This window comes from Paralichthys olivaceus, chromosome 13 (genome assembly GCF_024713975.1).
Source record: "Paralichthys olivaceus isolate ysfri-2021 chromosome 13, ASM2471397v2, whole genome shotgun sequence".
In the NCBI taxonomy this organism is placed as follows: Eukaryota; Metazoa; Chordata; class Actinopteri; order Pleuronectiformes; family Paralichthyidae; genus Paralichthys; species Paralichthys olivaceus.
In genome coordinates, this window is record NC_091105.1 from 12,080,822 (window position 1) to 12,103,201 (window position 22,380).

The 22,380-nt window shown below is 41.5% G+C and overlaps 1 protein-coding gene across 3 annotated transcripts in view; it reads right to left on the reverse strand.

Moving 5' to 3' along the window:
• creb5b (cAMP responsive element binding protein 5b) overlaps positions 1-22,380 on the reverse strand; it is a 45,034-nt gene that overhangs the window by 22,132 nt on the left and 522 nt on the right. The window contains exons 2-6 of one of the 3 annotated variants that reach the window (XM_069536875.1): positions 21,695-21,758; positions 12,214-12,291; positions 11,835-11,928; positions 8,915-9,036; positions 7,397-7,554 (exon numbers count right to left, since the gene is read on the reverse strand). In XM_069536875.1, coding sequence (XP_069392976.1) covers positions 7,397-7,554; positions 8,915-9,036; positions 11,835-11,928; positions 12,214-12,267 — 428 coding nt within the window. In that variant the 5' untranslated portion in view covers positions 12,268-12,291; positions 21,695-21,758. Of the gene's footprint in view, positions 1-7,396; positions 7,555-8,914; positions 9,037-11,834; positions 11,929-12,213; positions 12,292-17,124; positions 17,284-21,694; positions 21,759-22,380 lie in introns of those variants that run through there. The other 2 variants (XM_069536872.1, XM_069536874.1) reach the window with 2 other exon arrangements.

Below are 22,380 nucleotides of genomic sequence, written 5' to 3' on the forward strand. Positions count from 1 at the left end.
TGTTGCTGGTTCCAGCCTCTTAAATGTGATATTCTATGATGACTTAGAAAACAGAGTGTTTCGAACAACATGCCTGAATTCTTTTTTTTCCTTGCCCTGCCTTCATGAAGAATGTTTCTTTTCTGTGCCCGTTTTTTAAAATCACCTTATGGATCCCTGGATTTGATACATGAGAAATTCATTGAGTGCTTTGCCTTTTTCATTCTTCACCTCATTGGTTGATCGATAGAGTATCCAGGTAAATAATCAATACTGAAAATAAATGTCAGGGGCAAACCCTTAAGTTTGAACACACTTTATTGAAATTTTAATTTCATCTTTTGCTTCTGATTCAGGGTTTCTGATACCAAACATTTTTCTTAAAGAACTTCTTCATACTTTCTTGTTCTCTCCTGCTTTTACAGACATTATTCATCCGCACCACGAGTCGATTAGAGGATTCATGTTCAGAGTGTTTGCATATGTGTGTGTGAATAACTACATGTGCCAGAGTGTGAATGTTCATGAAACTGTGCGTGAACATGTGTGTGTGTGTGTGTGTGTGTGTGTGTGTGTGTGCCTGTAAGTGAATAATGACAGGCTGTGGCTCCACTGAGGGGATTGATAATAGCCTGGGCTGTGGGCCCCGAGGGAGAGCAGGTAGACACTCTGCAGTCCTGACCCTGCACTCTCACATTACTGAGTGCCTTGCACTCAGCCGCCCAGCTCTGCTCCACAATCCCCGCCCAAAAACCACCACATGCACCACCCCCTCCACCCACCTTCACTCCACCATGACATCACTGCAGGACCCTCTTCCCACTGAGTCCCTTATTTTGCTTCTTTTTTTTTAATCTCTTCTTCCATAGTTTATTTCTTTTACTTATCCTGCTATTTCTCCCCCAGCCGGAGCAGAACTGACAATCAGTCATTGTCCTGTTAATCCTCTATAACTCTCTTCTGGACCCCTCAGGGTGCCCACAACCTCAGCCCAAGCCCCCTCTGGACTAGCTTGCTCTAGTCTACAAATCCTGCAGTCTGCACACACACTAAGCTCCACTGTCCCGATCCCCACAGTCCCAACTCCAACTAAAGCACCAGGGACTTAAACACAAGGGGCTTGGCTGATGTCCAAGAGGAGCAAGAGAGGGAGAGAGAGGTGCAGTCAGTCCACTGACTCATATCCTTCCCTTCTGACTCCGCTCCAGCAATGATGTAATGCTCTTGGCTTCTCGCCCTCCCCCCACCCTGTGCCTGCCTACCCCCAGATTTTGTCCCTCCCTCCTCTCCTCCTCTCGCTTTTCCCTCTCCTTCCCTCCTCGACTCATCCAACATCGCTGCACTCACTCCTTTGCTGGGTGAAGTCACTGCGAGCTCTGGGTAGACACAGCAGCGAAAAACTTTTGAACGTAACCAAAACAGCCCAGGGCCAAGTTCCAGACGTTGGAGAGACGGTGGTGCAGTCGCCATGGGAACAGAGGTAAACAGAGGGAGAAACAAGGGCCTCAAACAGCTTACAGCTGCCTGGCTCTCTGAGTAAACACTACACAGGACCTGCCCCTGATTTACTGCCTTTAATCACTGGTGGGAGGAGAGTGCCATGGGGTTTGGACTGAGGAAATAATACGAATCTGATCAAATAAATCAGCCCTAATGGGTTACGACACAGGCTGACTTTTATTAGCGGGCTAGAGGAGGGATTGATGCTGGGAGGGTGCAGCGCAGGGATGGATCTGGGATGGGGTGTCCTCACATTAGGGAGCCTCAAGCTGAGTAAAGCCATGCCAGAGCACAGTCAAGGAATGGTGGCGAATGATTGTCTGTCGCAAAATTAGCGTTAGTGATGCAGCATTTATGCACCAAGTATGATATTGTTTTGATTCATGAGATGGAGTTGGCTCAGGAGAGTAAAGATGGACTGTGTTTCATTTTCAGCAAAAGTAAAACAGCATGTCAGTTGATTCCTATCACCGGAGAATCAGAAAACTCTTCAGCAACAACTGTGTCATCTTGCTACAAACTAACCTGGCATCTGTCAGCAGCACCTGTCGTAACATTTGGCATACACAGCCTCTTTCACTTTCAGCAATACTTCATCCTTCTCCCTCTGGATCCACTAAATTCGACTGTTCATTGTTGTTCTCTCTCTTAACCTGAACTTCTCTTCCTCTCATCCCTCCACCTGATTCCTGTCCACGACCAAGAGTCTCATCCCTCAGCCGCTCTCTAAGTTTTCCATCATTGCATTCCTTTCCTAATCCCAGAGCATTTATTTCCCACACCTTCATTGTTCTGATTCCTCTGTTTCCACGCTTGCATTCAAACATGATCTACCTTTTCCTTTCCTTGCGCGGACATGTCTTTTATTCTCTCCTACGCCCTACATGCGACCATCCTGGAATAAAACTCTTGCCCTCCCCATCTTATTCCTCTCTCCTCCACCCTTCTGATCTTTCATTTCCTCTCCACCATCAACCTCCTATCACCCTCTTCCTCTCCCCCATCCACCTCTGATCCCTTTCTTCCTCTTCTCTGTGCACCTCTGATCCCCTTTTTCCACACTTCCCCACTCTGTGATCCCCGCACTCCCCAGAGCTGCGATGCATGTCCCTGTGTGTGAGTTGCTTGTGCTTGAGCCTGCATGTGTGGTGGCCCCGGGGCAGGGATGACACAGCCCCGCTGGAATGAGAGGGAACAGAGTCTGGGCGTTCCTCTACAAACGCACTATTAAACCCACTGCAGTACACAATGAGCTCATCTTAATTCAGGTCAGATGTACATCCTGCATTCGCTCTCTTTCTTTTTCTCTCCTTCCTTCTTTCTAATTGATTACACTGTATATACCTTTGTCTTACCTTTGTGTATTTGTTCATATGTTTTCTCCACCTGCTACGACTCCTACAATTTAAACATGGTTGAGCAGTTGCCTACATTGGCCTGTGGGGAAGGGTCAGGTTGGAGGGGCACCTCAGGCATTCTGTAGAGGTCACGTGCTCGTGCACTCAGGGCGGACTTCCCTCCTTAGCACCACTTTCTGAATGCAATCTAATCATAAACAATAATAAAGGAAATTTTGTTTCACTTGTGAAGTTCAGGAGGTCAGTGTTTGTTGAATGGAAGGCCCATAACTTTGTGTATTTAGGTATGGAGGCTCTCTCAGCTCTGGCACTAGTGCAGTTGGCGTACACATCAACACAGTTGTTTATATCAGACACATGAAGAAAAAGTTATGTAATCTATTAAAAATGTGGGATCAAAATCCTCAAAACACATAAAAAATAACACAAGGGAGGAATAAATCAATTGCATCAGGGTAGTAGCAGTAGTACTATTGTATGTAAACAGTTGAGAGAACTACTGTGTCTAGATGTACTGTGACACACCATGCACAGAATGCATTTGCACATGAAAATTACATTACTCTTGTTTTTAAGCAGTGCCAATTAAATGTAGTTTTTCTTTTTAGAAAGATCAAGGAATCATATCTGGCAATGAATGTGGACTGATATGATGATTGTTATCTGTATCGAGCAAAGATAAACATTATCAAGCTTCGTCAAACTGATTCTTTGACAGGAATAATCCCACATATAGTATTTTACCCAGTGGTCCTTTTTGATCAATCATCTTATCACCAAACCATCTTGAGAAAACACATGAAGGTTACTGCAAATATGTCACTCTACATTTGGGCTGCACTTACATGTATAGAGGCCTGCGTGCAGAGCCATATCTATTTGTGAAACTTCCCTTAAAGTCAAAAACAAGGACCACAAGAAGATGGTGGCTCTGAGGTGTGAAAAATATGGTGCATTTAAAGCGGCATGAGAAAAGAAACCACAAATATTGACTTCCTTTGCAGCTTTGCACATTGATGGGACAGCCAAACACAGATGCACACAATGTGTATCCAGGGTAGGACATCACAAACAAGGTGAAAGACAAAAGCACTGACAGCATAATATACCAAACCACAAATGAGAAATTGTCACATTCGCACAAGAGTAAAATGATAAACAGTTCTATTTGGAACAGATCTGGGTTTATGAATATAGGAGAAATACTGTCTCGTTTGGACGGCATCAACACTCAGTGATTTAGAGCAGAGTTTTTCAAAGTGGGAGGTGGGCCTCTCTCAGGGGGTCCAAACAGTTTCAGAGAAGGCTCAGTGAATGGAAGTGAAAAAAAATTAATTAGTTAGTTATCAAAAGCAGATCACATAGAGTAGCCTAAATGTGTTTTTCTGGATTGTCCCAGACTCAGAAACTAAAAAATGCTTGTCTGAAGTTACGTCAAACAGCAATATTTGGTTATCTGACTCAGTTGTTGAGTTTAAATGGGATGAAATAACATGATCATGATCGCACTGAGAAATTGAGCCAAACCAAGCAAGTAAACTAAGGTGTGGTGAAGGGGAACTCTTTTCCAAGGTTTCTCTGAGGGGAGGACCACAGTCTCAGATTTTAAAACTCTTGATTTAAATGCATTTAGTTTCCATTCTTAGGAATTGCTAATTATAAACTGCTCAAGACAGTCTCTAAAAAGCACCGGTTTTCATGCACACAATTGAAAATGGTATTGAAATATTATAAACTGATGATCGGATGCTTTACCACATCTGCACTGGAGCCAATCCTCACGTAACCCAGCTGCATTCAGGTTGACTGGTCTACGTAATGGAAACAAACTCCCCTGTTTCACCGGAATAGAAGATTTTTTTAATTCCTCGTGCCTACACACGTCTCCACGAACGAGTAAAAAAGGTTGAGGTTTCCACACAATGCTGTATCTCACATGGTTGACTAGTAATGTCCAACGTATTTAACTCTGATACAACTCAATGCCAGATGTTTATAAATGAAAAGCAGAGAGCGTTCAAATCAGTTGAGCGACGCTTCCCTTTGTAAGATAATGATAGCCGTGACATTAAGATCTGCTGGCTCTTTCTTACGCCTGGTTTTTAACACTGGTTTGTGTCAGAGCGGCTCCCCGAAGACCTTGTTTAGGGACTTGGAGCAAAGGAAGAGGGAGAGAAAAAGAGAGAGAGAGAGAGGTCCTCAGGTTTCACAGCTGTAGGCCCCGCTCAACCCTAAAGTAAATGGACTTGAGGAAAGCCAATCCTAATTGATTCCAAGCCTCAAAGCTCTTTAGTAAACATTGTGGAGCAATGAAAATGACTTGTTATCCTAATTCATTGGATGCTCACACTGCACGTTCGGCAGAGCAGAGGAGAAAACGGAGGAAGCAGATGTGAGATTAGACTGATTTTGTTTGGTGACTTTTGTCTCATTCAGAGATATTTTCACCACAGAGCTCCATAAAGTGTGTCAGGATTAAAAGCTTTATGAGCCTGCATTGATCACACATACAAAACTCCACATTCCTGACAAGGATAACTGTTTCTCAGTGGTCTCTTAAGTAATTTTGATTACATATAAAACATAAACATTTTCACTGTATAAATAACTTGTGTATTGAGGAATAAAGTTTAGTTTTAAATGAAACATTAAACATATTGGAGTCTATAGACGAAGTGGCTAAAAAAAACCAAAAGGCTAGTTATAACAATCGTCACCATTGTTCAGACATTTAAGGCTCCTCAGTCTGGACAGAGCACAGCTAGCCTATGAAGGGTCCGGCTTGTTATGTATGTAGGAAGTTCCTGTGGAGAAACCCTGTGCACGGAGCCTTTGGTTTGTCCTAATGGCTTCCTGTGGAAGCATTACTTCTCAGTGGAGGGGTTTCCTCAACTCATTTTCCTGCTGATGTGAACATTTCCAGATCAGTTTACTCTCATGTGAACCTGCTCATCCCACACATGTGTTAGGATACCTCCGTCCTCGTAAACAAGTGACGTCCCTGCAATCTCAGCACGTACTATTGCTGCTCAGGGACTGGATCGAATAATGCGCAACAGATAAACTGCCGCTGGGACGGCTGTGCCATAAACTGTGGCTGAAAACCACCACCACACTGCATGCCAGCTCGGTTTTTTCCAAGTGATGTGTTTTATATGTGCAAGCAGTAAAACCACCAGTCTCTTAACAACTCTGTGACGGATTTGTGACCATAACAACAGAGCAAAGTCCGTGCTTTAGCAAGGTGAGGAGTTTTTAATGACAGGTAAACTCAGGTGAAGCTGGCCTGGTGAAGTCTCTGTTACTGGCTGTGATTGCTGCTCTTCCAAGGGGATGAAATTCCACCCATGTCCTCAACAAAGAGCCTGACGGAGTGTCAGTCAGGCTTAGTGATGGGCCTCACATCCAATATTCACCAGCTCCTCAAGCTGTAAATCTACACAGGACAACCTCGACACAGCACAGGCCTGGAACACTGAGCCTTCTCAATGTCTGATGAGCTTGCCACAGGTCTGGTTTACAGTAACAAAGCCCTGGCACAAGTTTGAAGGTGGTTGGGGTTAAGGGATAATGAGGTCAAGGGAGTGTCCTCATAAGGAAAAGACGTGTAAAAAAACAAGTATACATGTGGTTATGATTATGTTACTCATATGTAAAGTGCATATAAATGTGGAAATGATTATGTTACTTATACGTAAAACTACAGGTCAGAGATGAGAAGACGCTATCCTTTAAGAACTCATGAAGTTAGGAGAGTTTTTAAAATCAGTACCTCACACAGCCTAGGTTTGAAAAGGCTTAAAACTCAATGCTTTAAAATAAACTATTCCTTGACCACCAAACACTGCAGATAAATGACAGAGCAGCACCCAACACAGATGACCGTTAATACATTACATACACCTGTATATGCTCAGGTATGAGGAACAGACCTCTCATGTTGTGGCCGACATTCCCATACAGTGAAAAGAACTATTTTGGAGCATGAAATGCTAAACCGTTGTAAAAGCAGTCACGACTGAGGCTTCAACAATGACCTCATCGTGTCCTCTGGGACCCTTTTTGGCATGCTGCGCTGTGGGACAATACTGAATGAGCAGCAAAACATGAATCGCCAGTCCCACCGACACACACACACACACACACACACACACACACACACACACACACACACACACACACACACACACACACACACACACACTGTGCCGCAAATGTAACAAAATACTGACATTACCTCAGAGACTACGGAGCAGTGACAATCAGCCTGGACACAAAGACAACCAGGTCGACCCTAAGGCTGTAGCTATAGCGGGGCCACTCTTGAGGTTACACTCCAATCACAGCACCTCTCAGGTGATTTTCAGTCTGTCAGCACTTCTTTACACTGCTTCTACCCCATGGTATCAAAAAAGAAACTCACACAAATCCCCTACATTGAGTTACAATGACAAAAACTCTATTCTTTCCACTCTTTCTGCCGCATGTCTAATTTAATTTACATTTTTGTAGCTGTTTCTTATGATTAGCTGGATTTTCCAACTGTGTAGCCCACTCACCCGATCTGTCTATTCGTGGATGGAGCCTGAGTGATGACGGAGCTGGACTGAGGGGAGGGCAGGGCCTGCTGGATCACTATGCTGGTGTCGTGGTTGCCCATCCGCGAGTGGGACTGCTGGTGCTGGCCTTGGCCTCCCTGGCCGTGCAGTGAGATGTTCTGCAGAAAAAGGGGGTGGGGGGGAGGAGGAGGAATGTATGTACGATTAGAAATCTGTCAAGAGCCTCAATTCTTTGCCAGAAAGTAAAATTTTCAGCACAACCTGAGCATTACAAACTTTTGGCCTCCGGCTCTGTATGCCCAGCTTGAATCGGTAATGAGGAACTATGTAAACTATCATCTACAGGTTTTTTCTGAGCAGAGTTGAGGAAACAATGAAGACCAGGCCTGCTTGTTGTTATTTACTCAGCAGGACAGTTTCTTTGTTTACCCTCTGGTACACATAATGGCATTTACGCTATATCCAAAGTAACAATGTATCTTCGTGTTCAACTCACATATCTTCGTGTATAACAGCAACAGCCACTGCCAATAATCAAACATAAAATAGGGATAGAGAATGGTGCACATTTTTAGTAATACAATACAATACAAATAAATCACTCAGCCTTCTACCTAAACTGGAATGTCTGTGCATGAATATGTGACTGTTTTATATTTACATTGGCTGATTGTTGTTTTCCTGAGGTTTCAGTGCTTTCATTCCTTATCTCTCTCTATTGTGCACTCCGAGAGTCTTGCTCTGACTCGTCTCCTGCTGACTTAGCAGAGCCTCCCATCATAAACCACACAGGCTTGAGAGGCTAGACATGGCATGACCTGAGCACAGATGAGCTCCAGAGCCAAACCACCCAAACGACAGCTTAGCTTCAGCGTGCATTGCACATCTTCCCAGACATTAGATAAGCAGTCTGTCTTGCGGTGATTTGACAAGCACCTTAGTTTCAGGTACTGAAGCCTCAGGTCATATCTGCAGTGCAAAAATGATCATATCTTTTGTTATATGTCAAAGGTCTGCGACTACGAGCACATGCGAATGCGAGAACGTCTGCTCAGGTCTTTCATTACTGCTACAAAGGGTCTGTCTGAACGTCTGGGAGGAAACTGGACTCCCTGAGAGATGGCTGTAGAGCTGTTTGAAGTTACAGGTAGAGAAGCTGATCTCTTTTTCTTCACCTGTGGTGGGTGGCAAATCTTCCCTTGCTACCCCTCACTGTCACTGTCAGCAAGACTGATGAAGAGTGTAGCATCTGCAGCACAACAAGGGCTGGATGTGCAGGAATATTGATGTTGTCTACAAAATCTGTGGTTATCAACATGTGAGCAGTGTGGTCACATGAGGTCATGGTGCTCTGAATCTATTAAAAGCATGTTCATATGTTGTGGGCTGTTTCTGACTGATGATAACACCAGATAACAGTTCACACCTGCATGACCTAAGAACTGTGGGTGGCTGTGGCTTTGGATTCACATATAGGCTGTTTTTTTAGGTTGCATTTAAAGTGCAACTCTGCAGTACCTGTTTGCTGTCCTCTTCTTCCTGGGCCTTGCAAAACTCCTGCTCGATGGAGCAGTCCAGTTCACTGAACAATCCCACCTCCTCACAGTTCTTCAAGAAACGCGTCGGTGTTGGCGTCTGGTCTGGAAATCAAGGAAACAATTTTCTACCTTTAGCTTCCAAATGATCAACTTTTAATAGGTGTTCATTTGTAATGCTGTAAATACACCATGAATGTGAACTGCAACAGATTACAGCTCGAGGAATACAGGAACTGGCAAAAAAATATTAAATTTATATATTGAATTTTTGTTTCTTTATATAAGGGACTGTGCACAGTATTAAGCATATAATTTGATGTATTGTGCCACAGTTATCTTAAAGTAAATTTTCATTTTAATTAGCAAACTATAGCTCATCACAACTGAAAGACAGCGTATATATAATGACAGAAAAATGATAATCAAACAAAAAATGTACATATAAAAGATATAAAACATACATATAATACAAATAATAAAACGATGTACGTATTTGTTTTGAAGGTCTCATATTGAAGAGAGTGACATTTTCTCTTTTTGATTCTAAAGCAGGTCTCTGTGCTGTACAAATACTGAGAAAGTATCAAAATGCTAAATCCACAAAGAAGTGCACAAAGCCAGTTTTAGAAACTGTGCCTCAAAATGAGTCATCTGGATTAATTGTGAATTTGTGATCTCACAACCAAACAGTCACCAACCTTAACCATGCCCTTGGTAAAGCTCACAACAGACTCACAATCCCACCTCGCAGGATTTGGTTTCTCCAATTGTGTCTCCTCGATATTTGTATTGTTGGATTAGTCCTATTTCGCACTAAAAAGCAGTTATTATTATGGCTGCATGTGAGCGTTAAGGGATAAAATCCATTGCCTTGAGTCAGCAATCCAAAAAAAGGATGAGCTGCTTGACAGCTTTGTCACTGTGGCTGCTGCTCAGACAAAGCAAACTGTGTTCCACTCTTAGCTGATAATCACCAAACGGCTTGATGTCCCTGGTGGGCTTTGATGCACTCTGGCACTATACCTGTCTGCCTGGCAGAGGTCTAGCAGCTGAGAAGAGCGGCCAGTCTTCCTCCCAAAGGGAGCCGAAGGCTGGGATAGCAGTCTACACCGCTCCTGCATTGGACCTGGATGCCGCAACACTGTGGGCATTCACCCGAACCACCACCAGATGCACCAAAATCGAGGGCCAGCGTTTAGCTCCACAACAAAACTATCCACAGCATTAAGACAAATTTAACACAGCTTTCCGGCTCAGCACTGACCGTCATTTGCATTTACTGGGAAAAACAGACATAAAATCCCCTGTTCTTGCAAGAAGTCTAAAGAAAAGCACTTGATGAAAAAAATACACTCTCTTACTCACTTACTTCTTTGGTACCTAAAACCACAATTCCATCTTCTTATGGAACTCAAAACTCAAAATCAAAAAAGTGTAACATATGGGTTGATTAATATCACCAGATAAAGCAGTTTAGTTTAGTTTCAGCACAGTAAGAATAACCATTCATTCATTTTCTAAATCACCAAATCAAGTACATAATTAAGAAGCTTTTTTTCCATTTTTCCTGATGCTTATGTTTGTTATGTTTTTTATTTTCTCACCTCCATGATTCTGCACCATACTAATGTGCTGCTTGTTTTGTTCATGCAAACCCCAGTGACATCAACAAACACTTAAGGAAATGAATAAGTTCAAGCTGTTGTTCCATATCTGCAGTGATTCTAAGAAAACATCACTTTCGTACTGTTAGGCAGAGAGAGATACTGACGTTGACAGCCCCTTTTTAGCTGATAAAGTACAGATCCCACCTCCTGAGTGGGGGTCTCATTTGTTGAACTCAGTCAAGGCGCGGTATTCAGCTTGACATTGTGGGGGTGCTCACAGATCAGGTTTCAGACAGTTGAAGGTGATTTTAGGATCAGGCTTGTTTCAAAGGCTAAAAGCATACTTCATGGTCTGTTTATCCATTCTGGCAAGACTGGGGATTGACTTAAACTTTCATCATGACCTGTGTTTCCAAAATACATTTTTACAACAAATGTTTTTTTTTCCATTTGAAAAGCTCAGAGTGTAACTCAAGTTCTATCAATGAAAAAATACCTGTGCAATGAAAATGTTAGAAAAGGGAGGAGGAAGTTAACTATGAGACTGCAGTTATATGTGTGAAAGTAAGAGTAGTCGCCCAGGATAGGGTGTGTTACCATGAGAGATTAGTTGTAAGTTACATTAACTATTTTCATCCTGAGTTCAAGGTCTCACTAAGAACAATATCTAGAGCTGTAACAATGGGCAACAAGGTGGCCTGGCCTAGAAAATCCGATCCTTCTGTCCACTGAGTGTAAATAATAAAGAAGACGCAATCTCGATTGTTTGGCTGAAGCAGCACGCTGTGTCGTCTATTGTAGCAGGGGACGTTTCTAAGAACGGAGATCTATACTTATGGATTGGCCTTGGGTTAACACTTATATATGCAGCACACACTCTATGAATTTATCCAGATGCATGTCACCGGGGGCTTGTACACCCAACCATTCATAAAACAGTTGTAAACCATCTCCCGTTGATTCTACAGTTAGCTGAAGACTAATGATACCTCTGGTGTAAATCACACAAAGAAGAAGAATTTAACTCGACATGCTTCCATCATAAGTCAGCTTGTCTTCATCCTGCTGTGCGTACATGGTGTGCACTGAATAGAGCCGAGCTGCGAGGTAGCATGTGTCATATAATTTACATTACTGTAAACAACTGGTATAGACACGCCATAAAGTTTTTCTGATGACAGACGAGTGTGTCTGCACATGAGTCACCGAGGCACACACCTGCAAAGGAACCATAAGTTCCCTGTGAGCCCTGCTGAGGCAGTGTGTGTCTGCACGGATGTGTCTCTAACTCACCTGATAACATGTTGTCGTTCTTTATGGAGGGGAACTTAAGGGTCATCTCATGTTTGTGTCGGTGTATCATCAAATGGTCCTCCGTGGGGAATCGCTGTAGAGTTTAAAAAGAAAAGTAGGAGTGTAAGAGTTGCATTTACGAAAAAGAAAAATAAACAATCAAGTTATGTTATGATGATGTAATAGCATCAGTCTCGGTGTTGAAATTGAAGAGCATTTTTGTCTATAGATATTTCTACATCTGCAGCATTATTTACAGTTTGTGTGTCACTTAGTTTCATACTCTTCTGTCCCTCCCGTATGCATGAGGCAGTAACCTGCTCCTCGGGCCTCCTCTTCATGTTACAGACACGCACACACACTCACTCGACACACTCACCTGAGAACAGCCAGGAGCATTGCACACGAATGGCCTTTCCTGGTCTGAGTTCATCACTCTGGCCGACTTCTCATAAAACTGTGAGAAAAAAAGAAAAAAGAAGAGAGACTTACTTACACACACATAAAATTGCCATTGCACTTGAACCAGCTGTGTATTTTTTGGCAATAAACAGAGTTTTGTCACAATTCTAAATTACTAAAATGACATCAAGGTAAAGGCACACTAAGTAGTGATAAGAAAAATTTAACATTTTCTTTTTCACAAAATTAAGTTTAAATGGAAAGTACTTCAATCTCATTCATGTTTTTAAAAGCTAACGCTACAGTCTTTACACATTTTGGTTGTACAGCTGTCTAAACATTTAGTCTGTACTCAGTTTGACATAATGAGAACAACAAGGAAGGAAGTAAAGGCAGAACAGCATTGCACGAGGGTTAAACAGAGGCTGTAGTTCAATTGTTTATTCAATTTCAATTTTATAAACACGCGTTAGTTTTGAATATTACAAATAATTTATATAATATAATATATATAACTATGTATTATCAACAAACTATTGTCTAAATGTGTGCTTTACAGTAAATACAAGTACACTGCAGCTGTAGCATCCTGCAGCTGCATCATGTCCAATATGCATTGGCTTCAGTAACCGTGTTTGATGCTGTAATTCAAAGGTAAAAGTGAACAAACTTTTCCAGAATAGTGTCCCTGTCCTCTGCTTAAAAAAATATAACACTAAACCACACTCACATAAAATTTAAAGGCCTACAAATGATGTAAATATTATCCTGTCCCTCCCTTAATGTACAAATCCCACACAACACAAACAAAACACAACCTGCATTCATTTTTATAAATACATTAAACAGCCGGACTATGTTTATGGCACCAGAGGAAAAAGCAACAGAAATAACAGGTGCATTTTAACAGCTTCTCAAAATCAATTCAAAATTATTTAAAAACTTTAATTTGATGTACAAGAGATGTCTTCACCCACATTTAAATATTTTAACTATGATGTTAAAATTAAGCTTTTATATAAATATATTTATAGATTTTTCAGGGATCACACTTGTGGTCCTTCCACCGCAACTAGTGTAGCTGTAGATGCACCAGTGCATTTGACTGTGTAGTGTCTGTGAAGAGTATTAAAGCAGCAAAAGCTGGCACTGAATGTCCAGTCTGACTCTTAACTTATTTAGTCTTTAAGCAGTGATTTCCTGATTTCAATTATTATTTTAATAACTGTACACTGCATTTAATTTATGTAGTTCTCCTTAGAGATGTCTGTGTTAAGACAACATTAAATACAGATGTGCTCAGCTTATTTCATTAAATGACAAAAGGGTTTTTATTAAAAAATAATTATACGGCAAAGAAAGAGAGAGAAAAGAAAATAAGTATTATTTGAGTATTTTTTGGACATAAGCCCTCGGCCTTCGGGAATTTCTTATTCAGAGGTCAAATGATCGTCCAGTGCGAAGCAGCGTGAACTATGTTCATAACTGGCCAACACTAACTTAACAACCTGTGAGCAGTCACTACATGCACAGTGCTACAGATGTTCAGCACCTTGTGAAAGATGTTTTATTTAACAGTTCCCCACATTTGGGCACAACTCAGCCTCGAGCCACAACTGTGACCATGGCAAAGCAGCAACATTTACATGCAGATCTTTTTGTATAGGACATGCAAACCAGGAATGAACATTTAAACTTCCTACAGGACTCCATTCACAGCCAGTGTTATTTGAGGCCTGAAGGGCATGTGACTGAACTAGAGATATGGACACTTCATTTGTGCATCAATAAGTGAGAGAAGCCTGATTTGAATAGTACTTGGACGATAAAAAACACAGTCTCTCTCTATTCTGACACCACTAAAGTAAAGCTCAATAAAAACAAATAGAGGTCAAACACTGCAACAATATTTTTTCTTTCTACAGGGACTGTTAACGGACAAATAAGGTAGTGATTGTCATTAGGTGTGTGTTTTGTTCATCATGTGTCTCTGTGAGGACTGGAACAACACAGATGCTGCTGCGAGATCTTAAAATAACAAACGGATAACAAAAACTTTGTGACTCTATCAATTCACGAGAACGGCAACGCATCCGACATCCAAGTGGGTGCCGCATGTCACGTGTTGAGCATGAATACCTTCATACACTATGTACATGTGTGTCTGTTTCCTCAAGCACAGTCAAAACACTCAAATATTGTGTTATGCTAAGCAGTGCTGTTTTCCTAACAAGCTGTACTTCATGACCGGGCCTGCAGAACAGGGTCTGGACAGGGTCTCTCTGTCAGGGAGCAATGAGCCCTGCTCTCTCTTTCTGTCACCAGTTCCCTCGATCTCTTCTGCTGGGCCCCTGAAAACTCACCTGGTCCCCTTTGACACAACAAACACGACTAACACTGCCGATCCTAACCTTCAACCCAAAACTATAAGCCTCAGGATGATGGCGAGTATTAGAACCTGTGTAAAGACAAGCTGCCGATTATTCTCGTGTTCAATCAACATTTTAGGCCCCACTTTTATCTCAAATGAAGTTACACTGAACTTCCAGCTGTTTCTATAATACTTGTTGCCACATTTGTTTTCAATCTGTCTTCCTGAACACATGTGCAACAATAAATCACCTCTTTTTAATCAGAAACATCTAATATTTTTCATCCGGGCTTTCACTTTGGAGCACTAATGAAGGCACTGATTAAAACTTTGAGAAAGAGAGTATCCATGACTTTCAAAACAGATGCAGAAATCAAACTTTCACCTTCCTCTCCCTGTTTCTAAAATGGGACCTGATCTGTTCATCACATTTAGTAGGAAATTCAAACCACATGACACATAAAACTTCTCACCATTAATTCTGTGAATGCCTCCTGTGAATTATCCAATCGCTCTCTCACTTCAAATTATCAGTGCTCAAAGTCCTTTCCTTGGAAGGGGCACTTGGCTCTCATTTGATATAGATGTTTTAGTTTAGCAGAGGAAATTTGGTTACACTTTATATTAACCATATCCTGATGTGTGCGAGGGGAAGGATTAGGGTCGGGCGTTCGATTTCAAGAGCAGCCGGGCTGGAATTCTCCAGGTAGAAAAGCATATTAGAATTTAAACAATATGGTGAGGGAAACGACGGGTTGGGGTGCAAAGGCATATTGGGTTAAAGCAAGCACAAACATGCGCAGCAATTCAAATTTCAGCTCCCCCATAGCCTGGGCCTTTGACAGCACAAGTTCAAGGTAGGATCACATTGATCCCTGAGGCAGGGGGAGCATGGCCTGCTTTGACAATGTCTGCCCTGAACTTCTGCTCTTGAACTGAGTACGTGACAAAAAGACTGTTGTATGTAGACCTCAATAACTAATTACTGCTCTCCCTCACAAGATGTAAACTCATAACAAAAGCAGGTGAAATGAAACTTCTGCTGCCAACATGTTGATTGGACTGTTGATCACTGCAATGACTCAAGTCATTTGACCCCCTGACTACATTAGCACAATTGTTACCAGAGGAATGTTTCACCTTGAGCACATGCAACAAGCATCAACAAATAAACTCATCGTAGGTCACATTTCATTGCTGCGATGAGGCGCTGCATGAGGCTGCAATCAGACTTAACATTGAGAAAAATATGGGAAGAATTACAGCTGCAGCAAGGTTACTAAACAACAAGTCATCCAGATTAATGTGGAGTCAATGACTTTACAGACGTTGCTATTTTTATTCCTGTTCTGATGTTGGACAACAAAATGTGAATAATACTACTTTAGTTGAATATTAATATAGAACAACATTTTAATTATTATTCTTTAATTAGCTTATTTAAAGTTGTTAACTCTTCTCAGTCTATAACAGATCATTGTAAATGTTTGCTTTGTAAAGCTTCTCACAACAAAAATGTGAAAAGTAGTTATTTTCATTGAAAATTACACTTTCTTCTACTGCACTATAAATGACAAGGGCTTGTTTTTTAAAGTATTTAACATTTAAGGTCCATCCAGTCTATGTTAAATTATGACAATTATTAATATCACCATCAAAGTTAAATACCTTATTAGGGGTTATTAACGACAGCCATTTAAAAGGGTGACAATAAAACTGGGAGAAACAAGTGGTTATTGATAGGCTCGTCACATTAAACATAATGACAGCGGGCAGTAATCATATGATTAAAGCATCTTTCTTGTGTCTGAGCCGCGGAGCCTCGTCAGCACAAAGTATAACCTCAACATCTCGACGCTTAATCAAATATCGACTGGCCTGCAGAATGACGTAATGTTAGTCCCGGTGCTGTTCGAGGGAAAAGAGGGGAAACATACATTTCATGGCAACAGGAGCATCAACCATTTGTTCGCTTCTGTAGAAAATAGCACAAACAAAAAAAACCCACGGAGGTTTATCATTTATTTCCCTCCCGATCAGCGCGCACAGCGTCCGGGACAAACGCCGGCTCTGCGTATCCCGAGATGGGACAGACGTGACAAGGATGCAGGAGTCCAGCTCTGGAGCCTCAATGTGGAACATGCACCAAACAAACTGGTGCGATGTGCATGAAAGCCCCATCCTGCATGTGCAACTGTCCCAGTGTGCGGTGTGAGATGAATTCCTGCAGACAGACCGAGCACTTGACTCCGCGTTCAACTTCACCGACAGTCAACAGACCGCAGGCCGACGCGCGGACACCGGACTGAGATGACACTGCACCCACAAAACTACCAGCACACTTTAATCTCCTCTAGCTGCAGCCACTAATAAGTTAGGGGAAAGAAAACGCTACATCTTGAAGAGGACTTGCTGAAGCGACCAACGAAACAAGCTGTTGCACGGGAAGAAAAAAAGAAAAGGAGGAGGCAAAAACCAAAAGTAAGAAGGAGCGCTTATTAACAAAACACAACAAACCTGCAGAGGCGCATGCACGGTCCTCTGCATGTTCGGCAGCCTGCGATGGTTTTCAACTCACCAAACAAGTGTAGAAAATGTGAAGCAGCCTCGGAGGAGAAACCACGTTGGACTGAGAAAAGATTACAATACGATCTATTTAGAGAAGCATAACGTCACCCCGGGGTGACGTCACGTGGGATTCCTGAACTTCTAAATCATTGCGGTCCGCTGTGGAGGCGGCGCAAGCAGGGGCGGAGTTTGCACATGCACACACACACACACAGACACATACACACACATATATATACACACACACACACACACACACCCGGAGAGAGGCATGGATGGGGCGGACACATGCTGCTCCTGGACCCGGAGAGGGAGTGGTGCAGACATCCATCTCCAACACTGACCAATTAGACATGTAAATAAGAGCAGTGACAGCCTCCAGCCTCCTGCATCCTTTGACTGCATGGTCATTCTGAGCTGTACCATACAGTGACAACATCAGCTGAGAGAGAAGAAACACGATTCAACCACTCACCTCATCCCTTCACACTATAGGACTTCATACACCAACGTCAAGCAGCATAGTGGAAACATCACAGTCAGTTTTGCTGCATCTAATGATAAAGTCACACTGTTCTTGTTTTCTTTTAGTAATAGATTAAGGATTCACTCTGAGCCAAACGTTCCTTTAACATCATTTTTCATCTTTTTATATTAGGAATAGAATACATGTCACTAACTGGAATGACCCAACAGTCCACATCAATCGAGCTGCACCAGATTGCACACACTCGTATCAGTTCCCTAAAATGTGAACGATTTTTTCATCAAGATCAATTCATTATTTCTTGGTCGAAAAATTGTGACAATGTTGAGAAACTCTTTCTCGTAATGTTAAAGACAGAGAGAGAAAAAAATCCTGGATCAACCTGCTGATCTGGACCTGTACCAAAATGTACAAATAAATGGACAGGGGTGAAAACACAGAGGTAATAACATTGATCATAGCTTTGCTAATGTTCTTGACAACAGGTCAGCCAACATGGACAAGCAGGACTCTGACAGAAGAAGCTAAACATACTTCATTATCACTAATTATTATTTACATATGTGCTTTTTTCACTGTGACAAATCAAAATATCTGATGAGACTGATTAGCTTAATTAGAAGCAGAAATAAAAGTGCACTGCACTTCAAGTTGTTGATCTCAGAAGTAAGTTTTATATCAGATGAAGCCATGATTACTATGAACCTGTGTCCACAGGCAGAGTTGTTGCAACAGTGTCAGCAAGGCTGGCAGTTTCCTGGGACCCCTGAGCTGAAATGTCCCAAAGAACGACTGATTACGTTAGCCCACAGCAATTACAATTTTATGAGAACCACCTTAAAGTCCAATTATAGGATATGTACAGGAAACTGCAATGACACCATGGTTGGAAACACTACTTTGGTTTGGTTTGATGCATGGCCCCCCTAGGTGCTTTTACCTGGGGCCTCTAAAGTCACTGGAAATGCTCCTGTCCACAGGTGGTGGATGGTTGTCTATCATGTACTGACAGTCATTGCAAAAAAAGCTGCTGGGCCCCTGTTAACCCCCAGTCCCCAAGAAACCTCTGTGTATAGTGTTTTTAAGTCGAACGAATTCCAGGCCTCAGATTTGCTGTGTGGTATAAACAAGCTTGTAGAAAAGGCCTTATAGTTGGATTTTGACAAAGGAACAAATGTTCAAAAAGGGGCTCAAGATTAAAAAATATACCAGGACCCACTTCAGTTAATTAATAATTTTATTTACAGTTGCACAACACTTTAAGCCTGGAGCTTTCAGGACACTTTATGTTCTGGAGTTCTGCAGTTTTCTGCTTCGCCTAGACAGTAATTCAGCCTTGGTGACAGATTTTTTAATCATCAAACCTATGCATTAAAATTAGACTCCACTGTTAGAAACATAGCAGCTAATCTCTGCTAATCAAATCATGTGTATTTTATCTTTCACAAATTGGGCCTTAACCTGGAAGACCTCACAGTTTCACTTAAAAATAGAAAAATAAACATGCAGAATACGTAGTTGTTCCACTCTGCCTTATCGGAAATGAAATGCTATTAGCTACAGCCACAGCAGATTTAAAGCGCTTTGCAGTACAAAGCATTTATGTTGGAGCTCTGTGTGACCTGTTGGTGCCAACTGGCTGTGATTTCTTGGGCCACAGACACTGGTGGTGCAGCCGTCCTCAGCTCCAGGGATTAATGACTCCTCACACATTAAGAAATGTTTACCACTCGCCAGCGACCACTCCACTAGACGCACTAAGAGCTCTGTCACTGAAACAATAACGCAGTCTGAAAAACCGTCATAACTCAGAGCTCCTCCGCCTCTGTCTTTTAACCGGAGCTTTAATCAACGTTTATGACATCCTTTTGTCTCTTTATTGCCAATATATTTTCCAACCAATCCAAACACTATGCTCCCAGAGGAGCAGACTATTAAGGTTGGAAAGAGCCGATACAGTTTGGGTCAGTGACCCACACTAAAACAGATTTGATCTATATTATACTAAACCTTTTATTATTATGCCTTTGTGCAGTGCTTTTGAGTAAGTTCACCTTGGGAAGATTAGCAGCTCGGACGATGCTTTGTTGCAGCAGGTGCAAAAAAGGTGAAGGAGGCTAAATAACAAAAGTGTCAAAAAGGTTTTCATTTTCTGAACAAAATATAAAACACCTTTTGAATAATCTCACTTTGCACAACTATCAGAAAAAGAAAATTATTTAAACACTGTTACCTGCATACTCCATACGTTAAACAGGGATGACTGGGCCTGCAGGGATGACATGTTGTGTTACTGCATGTTAGCAGTACAAAACCTCAGCAGGACAAACAGAATGACTGTTTAAACTGGCTGTACATTCAGTTATCTGCTGCCTCCGCCACTGACAGCTGCTGCTTATCTTTGCGTGTAAGGTTACATACCAGCTAGAGAACAATAATACAGCAGACACGCTTCTTCCAATTATTAAAAGTTCATTCTGATAAAATGCTGGAATACTTTTTATATATATGTGGAACTCTCTGACAAGTGGTGTATGTCGTATTAAGATTGATCTCTTGGCTCCTTGAAAACTACAGGTATATCTCCAAATTGTACGAGTTACCCTGAAATTCTTGTCAAATTTTAGTCCCAAGTAACAGAGCATCAAGTTTGTTTTACCAAGATTAATTTCCTCTAGATTTCCAACCAAACCTCTTCAAGTAGCAGACGCAACCCATCTCAACCTTCTCAGGAGCATGCAAGTTGATATAGTGTTTACTAGAGGCAAAATTGAAAAGAGAAGACACAAGAGTATTGTTTTACCCTCATCTTTTAAATTGCTGTTTGTCTGAAGCGTTCTAAAAAGGATGATCCAAACATTACTGGTAGAAGCTGGAAGAAGACATGGGTCCACTGTTGAGCGATATGATTGAGCTGAGAGCCTAATTCAACAGAACGTACTGCATGTGCTGCGAGGTCTCCTGGAGATAACCCTGGTGACATTCCCGCACCCAAACACTCAACCATGTGACATCTTCATTAGGTGGCTGGTGAATGCTGCTGCCTGTGTGATGGCTCTTTAGATTTATAACAGTGTCGGATGACGTTGTCTGTGCTCAGCATCTGTGCTCCAACTGGATTATTAAGCACATTTATAAATGTCAGAGCTGGGTTTTGAGAACTCTCATATAAATGGATGATAATAACTTAATGCTTAGAATTCATATTACAAAACTATATGCAAAACTATATGGTGTTCTATTATTGCCTTCTTTATAATTTAACTGGGCTTGCAAAACCTTTCAGAATATTTAAACTCAATATGTTGGAGTACGTGTCGGCTGGATGTGAAATTGTAGAAGTCAGAATCATTCAGATACCTCTCTTTACAGCAATAACATGTGGGATTGCATGTAACTATCAAACAGTGAGCAAGTTGTCCTTTTAGTCAGCTCAAACTTGTTGGATAGTTCACAGAGTACAAGAGGGTTTGGTCACTTACCAGCAGCTGTGAAATATGGTTATGACTTTTACTGCATGTGTTTCCACATTGGGGCTGAACAACCTATCAAGTAAATCGCTACTGCAGAAAATCACAAATACATCTATTAACTCGTCTGCATTTATGGGCTGCAACAAATTCAACAGTTGCAGCTATGCTCATCAAACACAGTCATCAATAAAGAACTGAGTACAGGCAATGCCAGCAGCTTCCTCAGACAAGCAGTTGTCTGTGCTGTAATGCTTTTGAAGTAATTTTCCCACTGTGTTCTCAGCACAACTGGAAAAATAGTTCTTAACATCATTGCGGTGCTCGATCTGAAAATGGGCTGGGTGCAGTGATGAACCATTACAGCATCACTAGGCAAAAACTCAAAGTTACTGCTGTGCCAACAAACGCGAAAAGAAAACAACTCAGGGAAAGTTAATAAATCATTTTACTGTAATTATGTATTTTCTAACAGGATTTCTGGCTCTAGAGCTCTAAAACCAATTCTGCATTTCCACAGATGCACACAAGATTATTTCCACTTTCTACGTATTATTCTTACCTGTATATTGTGCACAGATTCTTATTTTTGTCTTGCAAGTGATGGCATCGATCCTTCTCCTTCACTGAAAAGAAGTGAAAAAACAAAGGCAGATTTTGTGAATAATAATGTTATGTGCTGACCAGTACTATCGATAAAGACTCCGCGCCTACACGCCCACACATACACACACACACACACACACACATACGATTGTTTGAAACTGAACTGAACTCAGAAATTGTCCACTTTTTAGAGAGAGCATCTAATGCGTACAATCTTGACATAAACATGCTGTAACCTGATGATACTTAACCAATTTAAAATGACATCAGGGAGGAGCTTGCCTCATTGTGATTTCAAATCAGTCGACATGCTTTGTCTGAGTACTTCCTTGCTTTCTGAATAGTGCAACAGAAAAGTTTTGAACAGTTATAACTTTGCATTAACGAACACTAACATGGCTTACATTTATCTATTGGCCAACACTGCCACACTGTGGCCACAAGGTGCTTTGTACAGTGTGCCATCCAATAATACTTTTATTATGCCAATTGTGCACAAATGTCAAGTTAGACGAAATTACAAAAAGCCCAACAGCAACCACAAAACATTGTAAGTTTAGAATCAAAATGATTAAATAAAACATGTTAACAGATTGGCTGCTAGGTGGAATCTACTTTAGAGTATAAGACTTGAACAGTAAT